Source organism: Ambystoma mexicanum, chromosome 1p (assembly GCF_040938575.1).
Source record: "Ambystoma mexicanum isolate Mex_15411 chromosome 1p, UKY_AmexF1_1, whole genome shotgun sequence".
Taxonomy (NCBI): domain Eukaryota; kingdom Metazoa; phylum Chordata; class Amphibia; order Caudata; family Ambystomatidae; genus Ambystoma; species Ambystoma mexicanum.
The window spans coordinates 728,332,782-728,353,371 of NC_090921.1; the positions used below are offsets into that span (position 1 = coordinate 728,332,782).

General features: G+C 43.8%; 1 protein-coding gene across 5 annotated transcripts in view; it reads right to left on the minus strand.

The window, feature by feature from the left end:
• ADAM15 (ADAM metallopeptidase domain 15) overlaps positions 1-20,590 on the minus strand; it is a 583,228-nt gene that overhangs the window by 115,215 nt on the left and 447,423 nt on the right. For 3 of the 5 annotated variants that reach the window (XM_069650163.1, XM_069650162.1, XM_069650168.1), the window contains one exon: positions 14,226-14,303. The exons of the other annotated variants lie outside the window; for them this stretch is intronic. In XM_069650163.1, coding sequence (XP_069506264.1) covers positions 14,226-14,303 — 78 coding nt within the window. The remainder of the gene's footprint in view (positions 1-14,225; positions 14,304-20,590) is intronic. 5 annotated transcript variants of the gene reach the window in all.

Here is a 20,590-nt window from a genome sequence, read left to right on the forward strand (position 1 = left end):
CAAGAGTCAGATCTCACAATGGACGGGGAAACTGTCTGTAAGGGTGCTTGGCCTAAGACAACAGGTGAAACCCCACGAGGGGACTCGAGTCGGCCTGTTGATAACCCACCACAACCCGCACATGAAGACCCGGATGGGCCAAGACGGACCGGGGCACCTGAGCGTTGCCAGACCAGTGCAACTGCTGGGTGCAGTTGGTTCATTTTGGTTTGTTGTTGTTTGAAATGTTATAAGGCATTCACAGTAATTGATACAACGGGAAAAGGGTGCTCGACTGGGACAAAAAACGAGAGGTGCAGATGAGAGTAGAATGAGGGAGAGGGTTCGGGGGAAACAAAGAGAATGTGGGGTACAGAAAGAAGTTACACCACGCAGTAATGGCGGCTGATATAAAAGTACTGAGATGGAATGTCAGAGGAATGGGCACCTACATGCGTAGGAACCAGATCAAATCCTTCCTGAGGAGGAAAAAGGTTTCAATTGCACTATTGCAGGAGACCCACCTCACTGCAGATAGCAATAACAAAGTAGGAGGGCATTGGGGCGGGGGGACAGGGTTTTGGAGCGGCATACTCTAAGGATGCGCAAGGTGTGTACACATGGATTAGTGAAAATGTACCCTTCCGCCTATTATCAAAGGAAGTTGACGCAGAAGGGAGATACCAAATACTCAGGGGTAGCATTGAACAGTTGGAGATCTGCATAGTTAACTCCAATCTTCCCAACTGTGGGTCCCCAGCGTACTTGAGAAGGCGGAGTATGACATTAGCCCCTTACTGTGACTGCTTCTTTATCTGGGGGGGAGATCTTAAGTGTGTTCGCGATCTCACCTTCGACAGGTCTAGCCCGCCGATAGAAGGGGGGAGGACGATCCTGTCATCATTGAACGAGGTAATAGAGAACCTAGACCTGGCGGATGTGAAGAGGGAGCTACACAAAGTGGGCAGGGAATTATCTTATTTTTCATCGCCCCACAGGCTATATACCAGAATAGATTACCTATTGATAAGACAAAACCCATCTGCCCCAAGCAGAATCAGCGAAATATCTGGGTAGATCAATATCCGGTCATTCACCGCTACTCATGGACTGGAAGATGTGGGGCCCTAGGCCATCAATACCAATGTGGCGTATGCCAGTGGATGCTCTGATGGACTGTGCCTTTAAAGGGGGACTCCGGAGCAGACTAGTGGAGTACATCAAGCACAATGTGGGAAGTGTAGAGAGCTGGAGTACAATCTGGGAGGCACTGAAAGTTGTGGTGAGAGGGGAAGTCATTGCCAGGGCATCAGAAGGTCACTGAGAAATGAGTTAGAGACAGCAGAGGAGAAGATTAGACAGATGGAGGCTGGCGCCCAAAGAACTGGAGAAGCAGAGTTAGAACTATCAGCAGCCAGAGAGAGCTGCCAAAGTGCCTGGGCTAGACTTTCGAAGTTCGACTACATTGCAAAAACCACTAAGACACACTCGGAAGGCGACAAGCCAAGTAGGTCGCTGTCGTGGCTGTGCAAGAGGGAAAATCCAAGACACCGGACCACAGAAATTAAGGATGAGAAAGGCTTGGTGCATACATTGCAATCGTCTATTAATGAAATTTTTAAAAATGTTTACACCCAATTGTACCGCCAAGACACACAGGGCGACATACTGGACATACTGGAAGAAATAAGCTTGCCCACGCTAAATAGTATGCAACGCGAAGTGTTGGAAGGGGAGTTAGCGGCCGAGGACCAGGGGCGTAGACAGGGTAGGGCTTAAGCGGGCACGCCCCCCCCAAAATCTGTAAATGCCCACTCAGCAGCACGATGTGGGCACTTACAGATGTTAATGTCACTGTGGTGGGTGGGCACTTACAGATGTTAATGCCACTGTGGTGGGCCGAGCTACCTTAGCTTCATGCCCTACATGTTAGATGATCCTGGCTACACCTCTGCCGAGGAAATAAGTGAAGCGATCAAATCATTAACTACTAACAAGCCCCCTGGGAGTGATGGGTTACCCTCTGAGTTCTACAAAGCATAGAGCCCGGAACTAACCCGGTACTACACAAGGTATTCAAGGAGGCATATAAAATGAAGGTGCTGCCGGGGAGCATGAGGGAGACATTAGTGATCCCGATACCTAAACCTAGTAAACCCACAGATGAGTGCGACTCATATAGACCATTAGCAATGCTGAATTATGATGTCAAAATACTGACTACTATACTGGCCAAACAGCTGTCAAGGGTCATAGGGACAATAGTACATGGGGACCAAAATGGGTTTATACCAGGCTGAAACACAGCAATAAACCTGAGACGGCTACAGCATATAATGGCGCAGGAACAATACGCAATAGTATCATTAGACGCCATAAAAGCATTTGATTCCATATACTGGAAATGGTTAATTGCTGCCTTAAGAGCGTTTGGGTTGGGTGAGCAATTCATTGAATGGTTTAAATTACACCATGAAGCACCAGTGGCTAGGGTGAAAACTGGGAGAGAGGGGTAGCAACCTGGGCTATCCAAAGGGGCACTAGACAGGGCTGCCCACTGTCGCCAATGCTTTATGTTTTGGGACTAGGGCCGATAGCAATATAGCTCAGGAAACAATTCCTTGACGCAGGAATCAGAGTGGGAGGAGTGTATCACGATGTATCATTGTATGCAGACGACGTACTGCTGTACCTAAGGGATCCGCATCTGAATGTTACAGTAATTTTATAAGTGCTGGAGAACTTTGCACGGATGTCAGGGATCTCCTTTAGCAAAGGGAAATCTTGCAATTTCCACTGGCGGGCTTGGCTGGGAAAGCAGAGATGGACCTCCCGGAGGTCGGGATCCAGTGGCAGTTGAACTAGTTTAAATATCTTGGGGTAAATGCCTGGCACACACCTGAACTAACGCATGGGGGCAACACTGAAATGGTGGTAAAGGGGCTACTGCCGCTGTCGGTGATGGGCAGGGTTGCTGTCACTAAAATGTTAGTCCTACTGCGGTTTCAATATTTCTTCCACAATGTCCACTATTATATTCCGGCCGCTTTCTTTCGCCTATTGGATAAGCTGCTAAAGGAACTACTCTGGGGCCCCACCAGACACAGGCTGTCTCTGACCACACTTATGCTGCCGCACAAGGCTGGCGGGGTCCAACTGCCAAATCTTGAGAAATATTACCTGCAGTGCAGCTCAGTTTCGTGGCCAAGTGGCTTGCGGACGAGACCAACTCGGAAACAAAGCTGATAAAACAACTGGTGGAGCCAGCACGCCTAAAGGAAATACTGTGGGTCCCGCTGGGGGGCCTGCGTAGTGTCCCAATGATCGTAGCGTTAGGCAGGAGAATCTGGGCCAGGGCCCTGAAACTGGTGGGACGTGAACACCCCTACTCACCTGAGACCCCGATCGCATCTGATGTCTGTGCAGCCAGAGCGGACCTGGCAAACATAAGGCAATGGGAAAGATACGGCATGTACACCTGGGGGGACACATACGAGGAGGGAGTTTTCAGGGAATACGAATCTATAGGAGAGAAAGAGGGGTTACCCAATGGACAGTTCCTATAGTATTAGAGGACTAGAAAAGTAGCAAGGAAGAAATGGAAATAATGGCCAGAGGAGTCAGAGGTTTACCCAGTACCAACCCTCCTTCACAACCTGGGAGATGGATGGAAGCCAGTGTCCAGACTCTATAGCCAGCTGGCGGATAGACACAACCCTAAAAGCGACAGGCCGAAGCAATGGTGGGAAACAGACCTGGGAATCAACATAACGGAGAAGGAGTGGGAGAGGATCCAAATGTACCCCTGGGAGGTGTCCAGAAACGCCCGATTTAGGTTGATCCAGTTAAATGTGTTGTTTAGGACCTATATGACACCAAGTAGAATAGCTAAATTTAGCAACAGAGCACACCCACTGTGTCATTGGTGTGGGTCAGAGAGAGCGGGGATGATGCACCGAAAGAATGCCTCCAGGGAGCCTACCCAAGATTAAACAAGTTCAGACATGTGGTCAAATTTATGGACAAATTTATGTGGTCAAATTTATGGACATGGCATGTATACTGACCAAAAGGTCCATTGCAATGGCGTGGGAAATGGCAGGGAGCCCGCAATATACTAGATGATAGCACAGCGAGCTGGAGAATTGGGCAGGGGCAGAGACTAGGGTATGGGGAGATGGAGTGTCCAAGGCAGGAGGCGACGTGAGCCCTGAATATGAGGCAAGGAAAACACTGATCTGGGACATGTTCCATCCATCAGACGATAAACCCCCCATGAACAACCAGGGACCACAACAAGGATGACTGGGACTCGTTAAGAGCTGGGATAATACAACAGAAGCGTGCATAGGCACCGTCTTGCCCCCAATAGGTTCAGTAGTGCCCTGCACATGAGGGCTACTGTAGTGAACGGACTAGTACCATTATGAGCAAATACAATGGTGAAGACTGTTTGTTGTTGTTATAATGTTATTTGTTGTTGTTAATTAGCTTCTACATGCATGCACGACAATGATGACGAACTGAGCTGCAAAAGTGTGGATGTAATTCATAAATGCCAATAAAAACATTTTAAAATAAACATTCATTACCGTGAGTACATCATGCCTATGGGGGCAGGGGGCATCGTTTTTGTGTGTAGTTGTACACAGAGTGCACTGAGTCATTAAACCAAGACAATAGGAGGTCCTTGTAAGGTGGACTGGATGTAAGCTATACATTATTCTCATACCAAAGGAATGTCTTTCGGTTCTCAGTAGATAATTCTACACTATTAACATTGGTCTTAATGCACCTATATACATTGCGTTCTGACCAGGAAGAACGTGTGCTTTAATATCTGCTTCCCTGAACTGTGTACAAGCTGCACAAGTACTTTTCATCTTCCAGTGGCACTGCGAGCGAGTCACGCTCTCGCTACTGGTCACGTGTTTGCAGGAGGAGGCAGGACCCGTGTTGCTCACGTGTTCAATCACGTGACTTTGGAACACCATTTGACCCGCCTGAAGGCGCCCGAGCGGTGCATTGCGTTCTGACCAGGAAGAAAGTGTGCTTTTATATCTGCTTCCCTGAACTGTGTACAAGCTGCACAAGTACTTTTCATCTTCCAGTGGCACTGCGAGCGAGTCGCGCTCTTGCTACTGGTCACGTGTTTGCAGGAGGAGGCAGGACCTGTGTTGCTCACCTGTTCAATCACGTGACTTTGGAACACCATTTGACCCGCCTGAAGGCGCCCGAGCGGTGCATTGCGTTCTGACCAGGAAGAACGTGTGCTTTTATATCTGCTTCCCTGAACTGTGTACAAGATGCACAAGTACTTTTCATCTTCCAGTGGCACTGCGAGCGAGTCGCGCTCTTGCTACTGGTCACGTGTTTGCAGGAGGAGGCAGGACCCGTGTTGCTCACGTGTTCAATCACGTGACTTTGGAACACCATTTGAGCCGCCTGAAGGGGCCCTTGCGGCGATAAGCCTGGCGGGGTCAAGCCTAGTGACTGTTCGGCGCAGTCGGCGTCTCAATATTCGGGAAACTGTGGATGCTCTGTATCTTTGATTCTGAATAAGTTTGAACACAAAGTAAGAAGTATCTGTTTTAAATACGATTATTTGTGTGGAAATTAGGACATTGACTATATTGTGAGGCAGGAAAATAATTATTCATATTTAGTTCTCCAATTATAGAACTATTGGAAGAAGCAACTTTGAACTTCTGTGGTCTGTGCTCCTTGTCGGGAGATACATATTAGAAAGAAGTGCATTGAATTATAAATACTGAGCTCACGAAGGAGCACGTCTTCAGAGTCCCCCTCTACTTAGCGGTGGACTGTAAGGTTGTAATTGTGGGAGTTCTGTTTATTTTATTTCTCTTTAACTGCTGAAGTACAATTTGTTGGGAATAATATGGCAGCAAGTTTAAGAAGTAAACGGTTAGATAATACAATAAACAATAGTACGAATATCGACTTATCTGAATCACATAATGATAATAGCGATATTGAATCTTCGATAAGAGAAAGCCCACATATGTGTACTAATAAGGTCAATCAAGAGAGCATCAGCATTTTTAGGTTTGAGCCAATGCACCACACCAATGTAAATAGCCCCATTACTTCACAAGGTACCTACCCGGGTTCGGAAGACATAAACTCACATTCTTTAAAAGCGATGACAGAAAGAGACCTTAGCAGATGTAGCCTTGAAGATCCTGCATCATCTCTCACCTCTGGTGGCCATAATGACTCCACCTTAAAAAATATGATTGCACTTGATCACCAAATAATTCATGCCATAGGCACCTTAACTCCGCTTATGTGTGTAACAAAAAATTGCATAATGTATCTTCGCAGCGTTGCGGCGAAGCTGTAGTAAGAGATTCTTCTTTTGACCATTTATCCTACTCTCATATATCCTCATCTCCCCACATGTCTCTTAAATCACAGGGCGTAAAAAATCTGAGTCGACCATGTGAAATAGACTTTGTGGAGGATGCCATGAATGGGATAGAACAGAAAATACCCGAGTCTCCGTGCACCTTTCCGGTTATTATAAAAATGTGAGATCTATTGGATAAGGGCCATGATCTGTCACATCTAGAATTAAAAGATATTAAGGGGACTTTACAGCACTTGTGTTGTAAAATGGAAAAAATAGAGGGCTTCATTTTAGCAGCTGATACATTACGCAACTTAAATACTAAACCTAACCTGAATGTTTGTGATAAAAATATTCAAGTAGGTGAGGGACCAGACACTATCAACAATTCACTTATAGGTTCAGCTTTAGTCTCCTCTATCTGTAACTGTAAGTCTGAAGTTAGAGCTCTGAAAACTCAAATGGAATTGATGAATGTTTCTATCCTATCCTGTCAGAACAAATTATTGTTACCATCTGAAGGTCCAGATAGTCCCTCTACTGTGGTGAAAGTATTAGTAGAAGAGCAACAGAAGGAAGATAAGCATAACAACAGGGAAAATGAGTCTTTCTTTATGTCGCGCCGTGCAAAAAGGGTTCACCAAAGAGCAATGAGAAGAATCGTAAAGAGAAAAAGAGAAGCTTATGGGAAAAAACTCACAAAAAATATAAATAATAAAGATGTATCCTCAGATAATGCACTTTCCCACGAAATACCTATTGTAATATCTGATGAACTGAGTATTGATCTTCGTCAGCTGTCTAAAGAGAGCCAGGACGCATTGAAACCACCCTCGTATTGGGCAGCTAAAGCTATCCTCAAAAGCGAAGAGTATGATGTGAATAGAGAAAACGTAACTCTCTCAACAAAGGGTGGCAATAATAAGTTAGACATAGTGGTAGATAAACTTAATTGTAATAACATAAAACAGGAAGAAATAGGAAAGGAAATAAAGCTTAAAGTAAGTGCTGAATCACTTTTTTCTCCTAAACCAAACAAAACTAAACACTTTCCTATATTTGACACAACTAGGACATCCAAAATTATATCAACCAATGAAGAAATTATTCCTAATAATTCAGTGATTTTGGACCCTCAATTTAAACTAGGAGGGAACAAACCTTATAGCGAGATCTGTACAAAATCAGTGGGTGGCCCGGTTAGAATTGCAGATAAGAATGAAACAGGTCACACTAAATTCTCAAACAAGATCAATGGGAAAGGGAAGACATCAAAGTTTATTCTTGAACATGCATCTCCCTTATCTTGTGTGAAAGGAGCATTTGTAGAAAAGGATGTTCTGTTTGTAGAAGAGGTTGAGGAGGAAAATGAAAAAAGCATGCCTGTGGAAAAGATAACGACTATAAATAAAATAGTCGCAAGGCCAGCTTTTTCACCTCCTTACATTGCGATTCATGGACCTGCTTTGAGTAGAGTCTTACCAATGGCAGATCTCAGAACTTTAAAAATAATTAAACAAGTAGAAGAGGATAGTCGTCCAGTATTGGGCGAAGAGGGGAAGGCGAGAGAAGTATCAATTCTGAAGAGATTAGAAGAGGTACAAATTTTGCTATCACAGTGCATTGAAACAAAAAATCTATCAACATGCCTCCTAGAGTCGAATGAGGTAATGCAAAAGGTGCTGCCTAGTAAAGATTTAACTATAGATACTCAAAGATCAGTACTAACAATAGATAGAGTGCAAGAGAAGAGTGCAGATTCAACAGCTCAGTGTGTTAACATAGAAAACCAAATGGAGAAATTTAACGAAAGCAAATCTAACATCTTTCTTGTGGGGATGGAAGGAAATAAGATCTCAACCTCAGGCAAGAGAATGAATTGATCATTTATACTATCTCTCTTTTCTCAAATTCCACAATTAAGATTGATTACCACGGAAGATATACTGAGAGTATCCATAGCGCAGACTGATAACTGTAGAGCAGTATGTTATTTGGGTTCAGAAACTATGTTAAATTTCATCATGTCATATGGAGATGAATTTAATAATCAAGGAATAAAATTATTAACATTTACAACAGAATCAATAGCTAATGATTTCTTGGCATTTAGTGAATCCAATTTAGAACTGAAATCCACAGACACTGATATACTAGATCCCCAACAAAGTAACACTGTTACTAAAGGAGAGCTTCAAACACTTCTTACACGAGTAGCAATGGAAAAAGGCATGCCATGGTTGGAACCTATGGTATTTGCCCTTTTAGGAGTGAAAACCCAGGATTCCTCCTTATAGCAACCGGATAGCAAATTGTTGAAGGTACTCTCCTGGAATGTATGTGGTCATTCGAATTTGAGGAATTGGAATGCTTCCTTACCAATTGAAGATATGCCCACTATTATCTTATTACAAGAAACTATGAAAGCAAACGTATTCCTCATACCAGGATTCACAACCTACTGTAAATTAGCAAAGAAGCAGTTACTTGGATGCCCTAGTGATGGCCTTGCGATTGCTATAAACAACAGTTTTGATTTACGCACCAAAGTGGTTTGGGAATCCGCAAATCTTTTATGTGTGTCTGTGAAAAACAGTCCACCCAACTTAAATATGTCGATCACTGTAGTATGTTTATATTGGAATCCTGTCAACACGGGGATTAATGTGATATTAGATGAACTTGATGATTGTATGGGGAATATAGCAAAATCTGTTCCACTTACTGAGATTATTATTGGAGGAGACTTCAATTGCGATTGTAGAGAGATAGATGACTATGGAAATGTAAAATCAAATGTACTTTCACGCACTAGGGGGGCGTTATTTAGAGAACTAATGGAGAATTGGGATTTGGACATGATAAGTTATAAAGACCCTAAATCACATATTACATGGTCTCGCGGGGAAAAGTCATCGGTAATTGACTTTATTTTCATTACTAGATCTCTTCTCTCGCTACTTGTCTCCTCACAGTGTGGCTTTAGTGGGATGAGTGATCATGCACATCTCTTATGTAATCTAAAATGGGAGTGTAGAAGACCACACATAGAACCTGCTATGGCTCTAGTCGAAATTTCCCGACCACAAATTTCCATCAGATGGAATCAAGGATTATGCTCCCAATTTGTCAAATATGTCTCACAGAAGTTAAATTTGAGTCAAGTCTCTAATGTTGACTTGACTACAACAAAGATTGAGCATTATACAGAGTTGATCAAAAATGCACTTTCCTTTTTCGGGAAAAAGTATGTGCAGACTACCCACCTCCATCCATTTGATCCCATATGTAAAGTACTAAAACGAAATAAGAATAAAGAAATTAGGCAGCTACTATCCACAGATCTCAGAGTGGAGCAACGTAGCTCAGCGAAGTTGTTGATTTTGAAAGAATATAGAAGAAATTTAAAATTTGCTCGCATATGTAAATACAATAGAGAGAATTGTGATCTTATATGTGCAATTGTTCTTCATGATACTAGAACTATATGGCGAACGATAAAAAAGAATGAAAGGGAAATCTCTGTAGTATCACCTTGTTGTATATCTGAGGAAACATGGTGAGATTATATATCCCTGAAGTATCGTATTCCGGAGCGATTTGAGTCTATTCCCAATATTCAGCTATGTTATTCAAAGATTGTCCAACTGAAATGGTCAAGGGAAGATCTGAAATGTGCTATATCGAAAATTTCCTACTCAAAATCTGCTGGCCCAGATGGGCTTCCTCCGTGCTTATACAAAGCTGACCCAGAGTTTTGGGTGGAAATGCTGAAAACTAAATTTGAATTTCCCTTGCTCTTGGACACAGGCTAATATTGTACCAATATTTAAAAAGGGAGACCCCTCCCTTCCTCAGAATTATAGACCAATATCTCTGATTGACACCGATGCAAAACTGTTTGCCATATTACTATTGCATGATCTAGAAAAATTTATTGAAGAAAATAATCTCCTTTCAAAATCTCAAACGGGCTTTCGTAAAGGAATGAATACTACACTGAATGCTACTGTAATGGCTCACCTTATTGCAAACACAAGAAGTAAACACTCACAACCAGTATACATGGCAATGGTCGATATGACGGCGGCATTTGATAATGTCGTGAGAAACCTTTTGTGGAAGAAATTGATGACTATGGGAATTCCGTTATACTTAATATACTGGTTCATTCAGCTACACACTAATACTTCATACAAAATAAGAATCTCTGCTGATGGTAGAACAACCGATCAGATCAATACGTTTATTGGTCTTAAGCAGGGATGTAACCTAGCAGCAACCTTTTTCAATTTGTATATTGCTGAGTTGGACAAATATTTGGACTTAAAAGATCTGTTCTCTGTAAAACTAGGCCAAATGCGAGTGAAGTGGATGGAATTTGCCGATGATATCATCATATTTGATCCAACTCCGGCTGGGTTACAAAAGAAGTTATTATTGTTTCAACAATTTGCCGTTACACATAACTTAATGCCTAACCATGCAAAAACAGTTATTTTGAAGTTTGGGGTGAGGCAGAACAGTAAAAGGTATTGTTGGGAAATTATGCAGACTAAAGTTGGTTGCTCCCCTAGTGCAATATACCTGGGCTATGAAATATCTGCGCAAAATTCACTCATACACTGGTCGGATTTAATAAAAAACAAATCGCGCCCCCTGTTATCGCAACTTAAAGTGATATATTCAAAATACTGTAAATTTTCCTTGGTACCTCTAATAGACTTTTTGACTCTAAAAAATCTAATCGGTCATACTGTATTCCATAGACATGTGCCTTAGCGATGTCTCTGGAATCCTAGATTCATGGCAGGAACTCTGATAAAATCAGCCATGCACTTGCCAATGTCTTTACCTAACGCAGTTCTTCGCCATGAATTAGGGTTAATTGCTTTATCTTCAAGATGGAAATGGCGTCAACTCTTGTGCTATGCAAAGATATGCTTTCCTTCTAAGAATTCCTTATATGTTGACCTGAATGGGCTATTAGATGCACCCACTCCATTGTCGTTCAAAAAATACCAAACTAATATGCAAAATCTTATACACACGATTGGTATTATGAGAGAGGATTTATGCTATCGCCCAGCATTTGTAAAAAAAAAGCTATTTGAACTAGATTGGAAAGACACTATTGATAGTATATCAGCATATAAATTGTACGAAGAATATGGAGCCTTTCTAAAAAAACATATACCGAGGTATTCGTATATAACTATGTTTCCATGTAAATATGTGCGACAGGTTTATATGAGGTACCGGTTGAATCTCTTTCACACAAGAGAGAGAACTGTTCATTGGACTAAACTGGGTGAGAGGAAAGTATTGAATTGTCGATTTCCTCTATGTAATGAATCGGTTGAATCCTTAAAACATCTTAATTTGGAATGTCCACATTTCAGGAATATGAGGACCAACCGGTTAATGAAATTTGTGAACAGAGACTTTGAGGACTGTACGCATACATATACACCGCTAATATTTGAACTTGTTAACTTGTGTAGATATATAGATAAGGAACTAGAAAATTTTAAATCAGAAGATTAAATTACAAATGAAATTATACTTCGAAAGGAATAAATCATGTTAAAACAGGTGTGAAAGATGGAAAAACGATTATATGACTGTATATGTGTCTATATTTAGAAATTTTAATGTTTGTAAAGGTTCTGCGAAATTTTATTTTTGTATATGAACCAAACACAAATAAAAAAATTAAAAAATGCTCCTATATACTAGTACCTTAAAATTGTAGTCTCTTTCTAGAAAAAAAATATCTTTCAAAATTCTTGATTTTTTTACCTTCACTTTCGTTCCTAATTGCGATGGAATATACTAGTACCTTAAAATGGTAGTCCCTTTCTATTTAAAAATATCTATATACATTTTTTTATACTAGTACCTTGCAAGTGTTGTCCCTTTCTATTTAAAAATATCTATATACATTTGTTTTATACTAGTACATTAAAATTGTAGTCTTGTTCTATTTAAAAATATTTTAAATTCTTGGTTTTCTTACCTTCAATTTCTTTCACAATTGCCATGGGATATTTTTCCTGCAATATGGCCTGCATAGTGTAGAACGGGTGCCGCTCAAGTTGGTTATCTAGGGACTTGTGTTGAGGGCCTTGTCCTCATGATTTGAATACGCACTTTATTTTCAGGCGAGCCGCGCCTTCATTAGGAATCTTCAGAATCAGGACTGTGAGCCCAGGAAATGCTCCATGGTGTAATAAGAAGGAAGCCGTATGGACCGATGGAGGTGTCACTGTCCTTAGGATAATGGCACTCCTCCCCCACCAATGTATTTCCAGGGGCAAAGCCAAGAGCTACAAGTTGGGAAAGGTTCATTATTCGCAGTGATCGGTACCCCTTCCTAAGTATATAAGGCTATTGGCAGATGGGGCTGTGCAACTAAAAAGGAAAGCATTTGTTTTGTGGGGGGAGAAATGGCACACACAGGTAATCTGCAATGGTCATTTAATGAAAATGGAACTAGCAACAGTACACTACACACAATGTGTGTTTCAATGCTGTTAATGTGAGGAATTGAACTGCACGTGCTCCCATCTGCCTTTACACAGCTGAAGACAATTGTCATCTCTGTGCTGCTTGTCCGGCTGCTGCTCAGGTCAGAATGTTAGGGATGAGGTCAATGCCAGAGATTATATTATACAAATAAATGTGTAAGGGCCACCTTTCGCCCCCAGATAGCAAGAAGATAGCTGGTTGCAAGGAAGCCACACCAGGGAGATGAAGGTATTCTGAGTGCTTGGGCGGGGATCCAGAGGCGTTGCTAGGGGGTGGCTGAAGGGGCTACAGCCCCGTATCTTTTGGTTGTAGCCCCGGACAAAAGCTCCGGCACTACAACCAAAAGGCTAGCTAGCCCCTAGTCCGGACAGTCCCGACATTAGCTTAGCCCCAGATCTTTTCCAGACCTAGCAACACCCCTGTGGGGATCTATAATGGAAGCCATGTACATTCTAAGTATGCAACATCAGGGTGTTTTGGCTTGAAGTGAACACCAGAAGGACCCCTTGGGAGGGAGCATGTGCTTCATGTTGCTGGGTGGGAAGCATGTAAATTCACTTGCCTCTGTAACACAGACAGGGCAACAGCTACATTGGCCCAGATATGATGGTGGTAGTTGAACAGGTCTATCTCCAGCTGATCTGCAAGTGAAGCTTCTGTCCCTCCATTTGTCATGATAGCTTCATGTTTTAATTTAGTTTAACAGTTCCCCGATTTCAAAAAGAGTTCAATTGGCTTCTCTATAATTTCTTTGAGATGTGTTGCTGCTTCGGCATCTTTCTTGTTTGTCAACAACTCCTTTCATCTCCCTGGTGTGGTTTCCTTGCAACCGGCAATCTTCTTGCTAACTGGGGGCAGCAGTGGCCCTCACACTTTTATTTTTAAAGAGTTCAGCCCAACCAGGGAGGGCCGTCTAGGCTGGCAAGTAGGAGAACAGTCCCCCTTTTGAGGGAGAATAGGCTCTGTTATGAAATCTCATGCAAGAGAAAATATTGAGGGCAGTAGTGTGATAGTTAGCAGACACAGAAAGAAGGCGCGATGAAAATATAATCTTGAGTGAAAGTATTCATGACCTAGATAGTGAAAATCAGTTTGCAAGCAGAGGGAGGAAGAGAATAGGCAACAAAGAACAACGTCCCCAACACAAAAGGTAAAACTGGCCAATGAGGTGCACCTCCCAGGGTTCTTGAACCTATAGTCCCTTCCGCCTCCTTGATCATCGCGCATGCAGCACCCTTTGTGAGTGATTAGAGCAGCAAGAACCCACCTCCTTCCTTAAACGCTGCAAGCACCACCACCATCAGCCCTCACCAGGTCGGCAACACACACAGAAATGTGACTTTACCTGCACACGCTTGGGCACTGGATCAGGCGGAAGTGGCTTCGATGGTGGATCGGGCCTGTCAGAAGCCTGAAAAATGGGCTGAGAGAAGTGCATGGCAACAAAACAACAAAAAAGAAAGAGTAAAAGGAAAAAAAAAAGAATGGCAGGAAGGAGAGAATAGACATGGTTAATAGAGATGCATTCGGTGTTAGGACAGATGTTCATGCGTCCGCCATCTTGAGGGTGAGAACAGAGCATTAGATCATGCCAGGTGTTACAAGGTCTCTATACAATGGCAAGCAGCATGCATGGTGTACCAGAGACAGAACATCAAGAGAATTGGCCACATTCGATTCGTCAAGTCGCCACCCCAAAAAGCTACAGCAGATCTGGCCCCTAGGCATCAGACAGATCGACCTCCAACCCCCGCTTTTGTCCACCTCCCCCAGTAACCTGAGCAACTGAAGATTAAGCTGTGAAAAGTTTCCAACCATCGATACACAAAACCAAACGGCAATCCTAGGCTGCAAAACACCAGCGATGTGTTTACAAACCGGAAGACTGCACACCGGAAATGCAGGTCAATGAGGGGGCACAGCAAATCAGAGCACCAGTTTTTAAGACTGTTGCACATCCACACTGCAGGTTAAGTACACAGCACAGTACGCAAGAAATCCAGGCAAATCTGGCATTTCCCATTTTTTACACGGGAGGACATGTAGAAGCAGGTTCAGAACTGTGTTTCCTGGCATTGCACAGCAATCTCACAGCCCCGAAAGCAGACAAAGCGGGGCGAGGAGAATTTAAAAATGCAATAATGTAGGATCCCACACTGTAATGTAATGTAAGAGGACTTATAAAGCCTGAACGACGCCCAGAAGGCATCTAGGTGCTAAAACCCAGATAGTGGTGAGAAGAGCTAGCCAGATCACCTGAAGCTTAGCAAATACATGTTCAGAGTCCCCCAAAACGCAAAGTGATCACCAATGTCTCAAAGAGAGACCGGTACAGATTTCCACAGAGTAGGGGCCAGGACTGAGAAAGAGGGCCCCCCAGCCCGGACCTTGCAGAATCTCAGGACTCTCAACAAAACTTGAGAAGAGGGTCAGAGAGTTTTAACAGACCTATAAAGAGTATGCTTTGAGAGAAGGTATTCAGCACCAGTGTTGTGAATGGCACGGTGCACAACACACAGAATCTTAAAGCTGATCCGACTCGCAATCAGAAGCCAGTGGAATTGGCGTAGCAAGTCTTTGGAATGAGACGGTCTTGGTGCCCCTACGGCCAGCCGTGCTGCAGAGTTCTGCAAGCGCTGAACTGAGAAGGCTGGCTGACCAAGGTAGATGCCGTCCCAATAGTCCACCGACCGCATAATGGAGGAGGTCACCACCTTAGCATGGGACTAACACGAGAGGAAAGGCAAAACTGGATCTTGGACCACGCAGACCACTTCCATCTCTAGTGGGTCGGGTAAGTGAGAGGATTTGGAGAAAAGGCCCAATCGCTCAATTGGCGCTAAACTATGGAATACACCACTTGCCTGTAACCACGGCGTAGTAGTGTCAATCTCTTGTAGTTTCACAAGCTGCGCCAAATTCTGACATCTAGAGAACGCGCATGAAAATTACATGACATTTTGTTCCAAAGTGAAAATTGTGGACTGTCTCGATTGGCACCCAATCACAAACACCCAAAGCCCAAAAGGGCACACAAATTCAGACGCGCTTCTGGTTGTATGTTTTTCCCTATATGATATCGGAATGCAATGATGCTTCTATATTGAATGTGCTGTTGGCAAACCAAATGACAGGGAAGTAAAGGAAGGTTTCTTGTGCATCTACGACAAATAGTAAGATTCAAAACTACTGTTATAGTTAAGTAATGTTTTTTCCTTTGGAAGTGCGAATCTGTTATAGATTCACAGGCTATGCACAGATTTTAGAACAGAGGTCTGCAATCTGTGGCTTTTCAGATGCTTTGTACTCCGACTCCCAGGGTCTCTCACTATTGGCTATGCTGGGAAGGGTTGATGGAAGTTGTTGTCCAAAGCATCTGGAGAGGCAAAGGTTGCAGGCCCTGGTTTTAGAACATTCTTTACTCCTAAATGTAAGTAGGGTGCAATGAATGACACCAAACACATTCCTTAGAATTGCTTGATAGAATGAGTATGCAATAGTGCTCATAAATGTCTGCAGAGAATCCCAGTGCGGCTCTACTTAGGTTGTGTCAAGGAATGTTGTTGGTTTACCAAAGAGCGGCCAGTGTGGCACAAAGTTGAATAGATTGTTCCATCCACCTTACAATAACTGCAAAATGTATCGCCGGATGGTTGCTAGCTACAAAGATAATACTGGATTGGTGGCTATGTGCTATGTGGTTGGCCAGGGACTTTTGAAAGACCTTATGATCTATCTGAGGAGCACACTGTCACTCGTCTTACATCGAAAACATTGAATCAACTGAGCCAGGCGGAGGGTTTTGAAAAATGTGTCGAGACCCACGGAACCAAGGGTGTTGTTCCATTCCAGGGCTGCCGGGAGAAGAGTAAACGCGTCCTGGAAGAGATAAGCAATGACTCGTGGTAGGTTTGCAAAATTCTTTTCAGGTCAGTAGTTGATCTGAGGATTTTAGGATCTTGCCAACTTTATTGTTGGGGATATTTTTTTATTGAAATGAAGGTCTGGGGAGATTGTTGGTGGGAGAGCATTACTTTCAAGTAAAAAATGTATAGAAAATTAGAACTCGTCAGATGTATTCAGATACCACTCGTCTAGTGATATCCCTGGCAGTGATGGATACTCTCTCCATGCCAATTTGCTCTGCTGGTGACTGTTTACTTATTTTTAAACCCGAAGGTGGGGATAAAGCAATATGAAAGTAATGTAAACTAACAGTTATTCATAATGCACCAGTAATCACAGTGATCTACCAGATACAGGGATTGACGGGCGTACGTATTGTACTCAGTGTTAGGAAAGATTTCTGTTTTGTCAACATTCTCTCCATAGTTCCTATGGACCCCCAATCTTTTAGTTCTGTTTTTTTTTAACCTGTTATGACTTTTTAAAGCGCAGTTAAGCCTTCAGCTTCACTTCCCTTGCCTTTTGCTTATTTGTTATGGAGAAACTGATCAGTCCTTCAGACTCTCAGTACTGGGAAACTAGTTTTCCCTTTTGAGTTCTGTGACATTTTAACATTGCACACAGCATCTTACAATGCAGTGCAATGGGGATACTTTGGTGTCACCCTAGCTTTTTACACTTGGGATTTTTGGTTACTTTTATTTGTGCCTAAAGATAAACTGGTGGCAGCAGATACGTTTTTACAATTTTTTGCACTACTTCTAGTGTGCACATTCGCGTTCCCCCTGTGTGGCTACTTAACATGGCTAGGGCCCTAAAATGGCCGTGCCACAAGGTTTTCGCTTGTTCTTTCGCCATTTTATTTGGCCTTCTTCCTGCCTTGGCAGGTCAGGAAATCCCTTATAAGGTCATGCACTTGGCAGGCAAAGCTGCTGCTTTTGTGGGCTGGTGATTCCTTTGTGTATATGTTGCCCAGGAAAAGGGTGAGATTGTCTGGTCCCATTCCACAGGTTGCCCGAGTGAAACCAGTAGTTGTCCCTGGTTGGACAACTACTGGCTGTTTGAATGGTGCAGATCCTTACCATTGGTGGGCTTGGATTTGCTTCCAGCCTGAGTTTTGGATAAGTAGAGGACTCCTGCAGCAATTTCTTCAAATCATCGTTAGAGCCAAGAATCCGTCGTAGACGAATAACTGGCTGAAGATCCGAAGACGACACTTGAGGAGGCCTGGCATCCAATCCTTCCGGCACTCTTCCTGCTCCCACCTGTGAGGCTAAAAACCTGGGGGTAATCTTCGACTCCACACTCTCCTTCTCTCCTCACATCTCTGACGTATCTAAGAAGTCACACTACCAGCTGCACCTCCTCAGAGATATTCTTCCTTTCCTCTCCTTCCCCCAGAAGCTCGCCGTCTCCAGAGCTCTGGTTCTCTCTAGATTGGACTAATGCAACAGCCTCTTTCTAAATCTTCCTGCCTCTACTCTGCGCCCTCAGCAACTCATCCAAAACAGGACTGCGAGACTTGTCCTTGGCCTCAGCCCAGGGATCGTATCTCTCCAGGACTGAAATCTCTGCACTGGCTCCCAGTGGCTGCGAGGAGTAAGTTCCACAAGGCCTTCTGGGGTCTGGGGCTTCAATACCTTCAACACTCTCTTACTAAATATCTTCCTTCTCAAGCCCTTCACTCATCCACCTCCAACTCCCTCAGGGTCAGTCGCTTCTCCAAGCAATGATTTGGTGGTAGATCTCTTTGTTCGGCTGGTGCCTCCCTCTGGTATAGCCTCCCTGAAACTTGAGGAAAACCATCTCTGGTTCCGGAAGCACCTCAAGACCTTCCTCTTTGCTTCTGCTTTCTCTCCTCCTCTCCCCTGCTGAACCCCTGGCTGAAACTTAAATGCACTGGCCCCCTGGCTACTCTCTGTTTCGGGTCCAGGTCCCCTACCCACCAGCTGCACACCTGCACTGCCCCCCTGCCAACCTCATGCACTCGGGAGCTGTTTCTGTATCCCTACAGCCCCCTACCAACACCTGACACCTGATGTCTGCCCTTACCCCTGCACCTGCCACCACTTGGCTGACCTTCTTATTTATTGTATTTATTTATTTGCTTTACTTATTTTACTGTTATCCTATGTTTTGCATTGCTCCCTCCCCTTCCCCTCGCACTTTTCCCTTTCCCCCTCCCCTGCACTTGCGCGATCTCAATGTCACCTGGCCTAGTAAGATCGCTGTCTCTGTCTTCCCTCTACCCCCCCTTGCCTGGTTGCGCCTTGAAACACTTGTGTATAGGCACGTTATAAATGCCATATCATATCATATCCTGCATCTGGCCTGGTGAAGCTGTGGTGGACTACCTGATCTCAGAAGACACTGAGTGGTGTTTCAATCCTAGTAGGACTAGTAGGACTAGTAGGACCAACTACTCTTGGCACGTTTGCAAGGATCCAGCGGTCCTGAACCTCCAGAAGTGTCCTTGGACCACCCTGCGGACTGACCAGCTCTCAAGTGGTCTACCTCACTAGAAACGTTGCCGGTCAGTGGATGCATCCAGATCTTTTGTAGTCGCCAGCTTGTGGCAAAAGTCACCTTCCTTCTGAATTTCAGCTTTCTCAGTATGAAGGGATCCTATCCTAAAGAAGCTTCTATGACCGTGAGTGGAAGGATGCCTGTCATCGCCTGCGTAGGAAGATGTCATTGGAACTCGCCCTCCCCCATCCTGTGAGGTGTCCTAACGAGGCCTGCATCAGTGAATCTTGCATGTCTTCCTCACCAAGGGTTGCATTCTGCATCTGGAACCAACTGGAAGAATCCATGCACCCGCAGCTCCTGGGCACCTCTCACCGGAGCCAATGGCGGGAAATCCAACCTCCAGCGACCCCCAGAAGACCCATCAAGTCATCTGGGGAAATGGTAATTAAGGGTAAGTAAATGCAAAGCATTTGTCTCCCCCTGTCCTCCACAGGATAACATTGGAATAAGTCCCTTTGTTTCCCAAAACTTCCATTCCACTGCCTTTTGGTAGTCGAATCTGGGTAGTAACTCCTGAAATACAGAAGAACACTTACCTTAGTAGAATTGTCGAAGAGTATTTTGAACCCTCACCGACATAAGTAGATTATGACTTACCTACAGAGACTCCATTCTGTTGAGAATTATTGGGGCTCCTGTGACCTTTGGGCAGGAGGCACCATTCTTTTTAGGGATTGGACTGCTGAAGTTAGGGAAGTTCACTTGTGACTCGGTGCCATCATTATTGCATTGTTGTACTCACCTCTTGAACTGAATAAGTTATTGGAATGCATTTATGAACATATGGTGAATGTATGTATGCTTCTATTGAGTATTGTGCGATAATATCACAGGCTAGCGTCATTTTCAGTGTATGTCGAAGGCCTACAATAAATAACTATTTCTATACATGCCTGTCTAAATGTAGTTATTGTGTGCTTCACTGTGTGGACTCATTGGGGGCTGTTGACCCACCCACAGTCTAGTGAGAATAGCCTTGACTGCTCTCAATTGCTACCTTGCTTGGGTTTCGGCTAACCACAGAGTTCTCCCTTCACTATAACTAGGGTGGCCTCCTAAAATCTGTCCACCAAGCCAGATTCTAGAAACCTTAACACTAACACCTGAGCCAACCAGACCTGGGTTTGTGGCACAGAACAAGGAATTGGGGATGATGAGGGGGGAACAGGAGAAGCAGAGTCTAGACAGTGAGAATGTAGGTAGATCATCGGCAAGAAGTGTTGGTGGGCGGGAGAAAGTGAAAATGATGAACCAGTAGCGAGTCTGTGTTTGGGC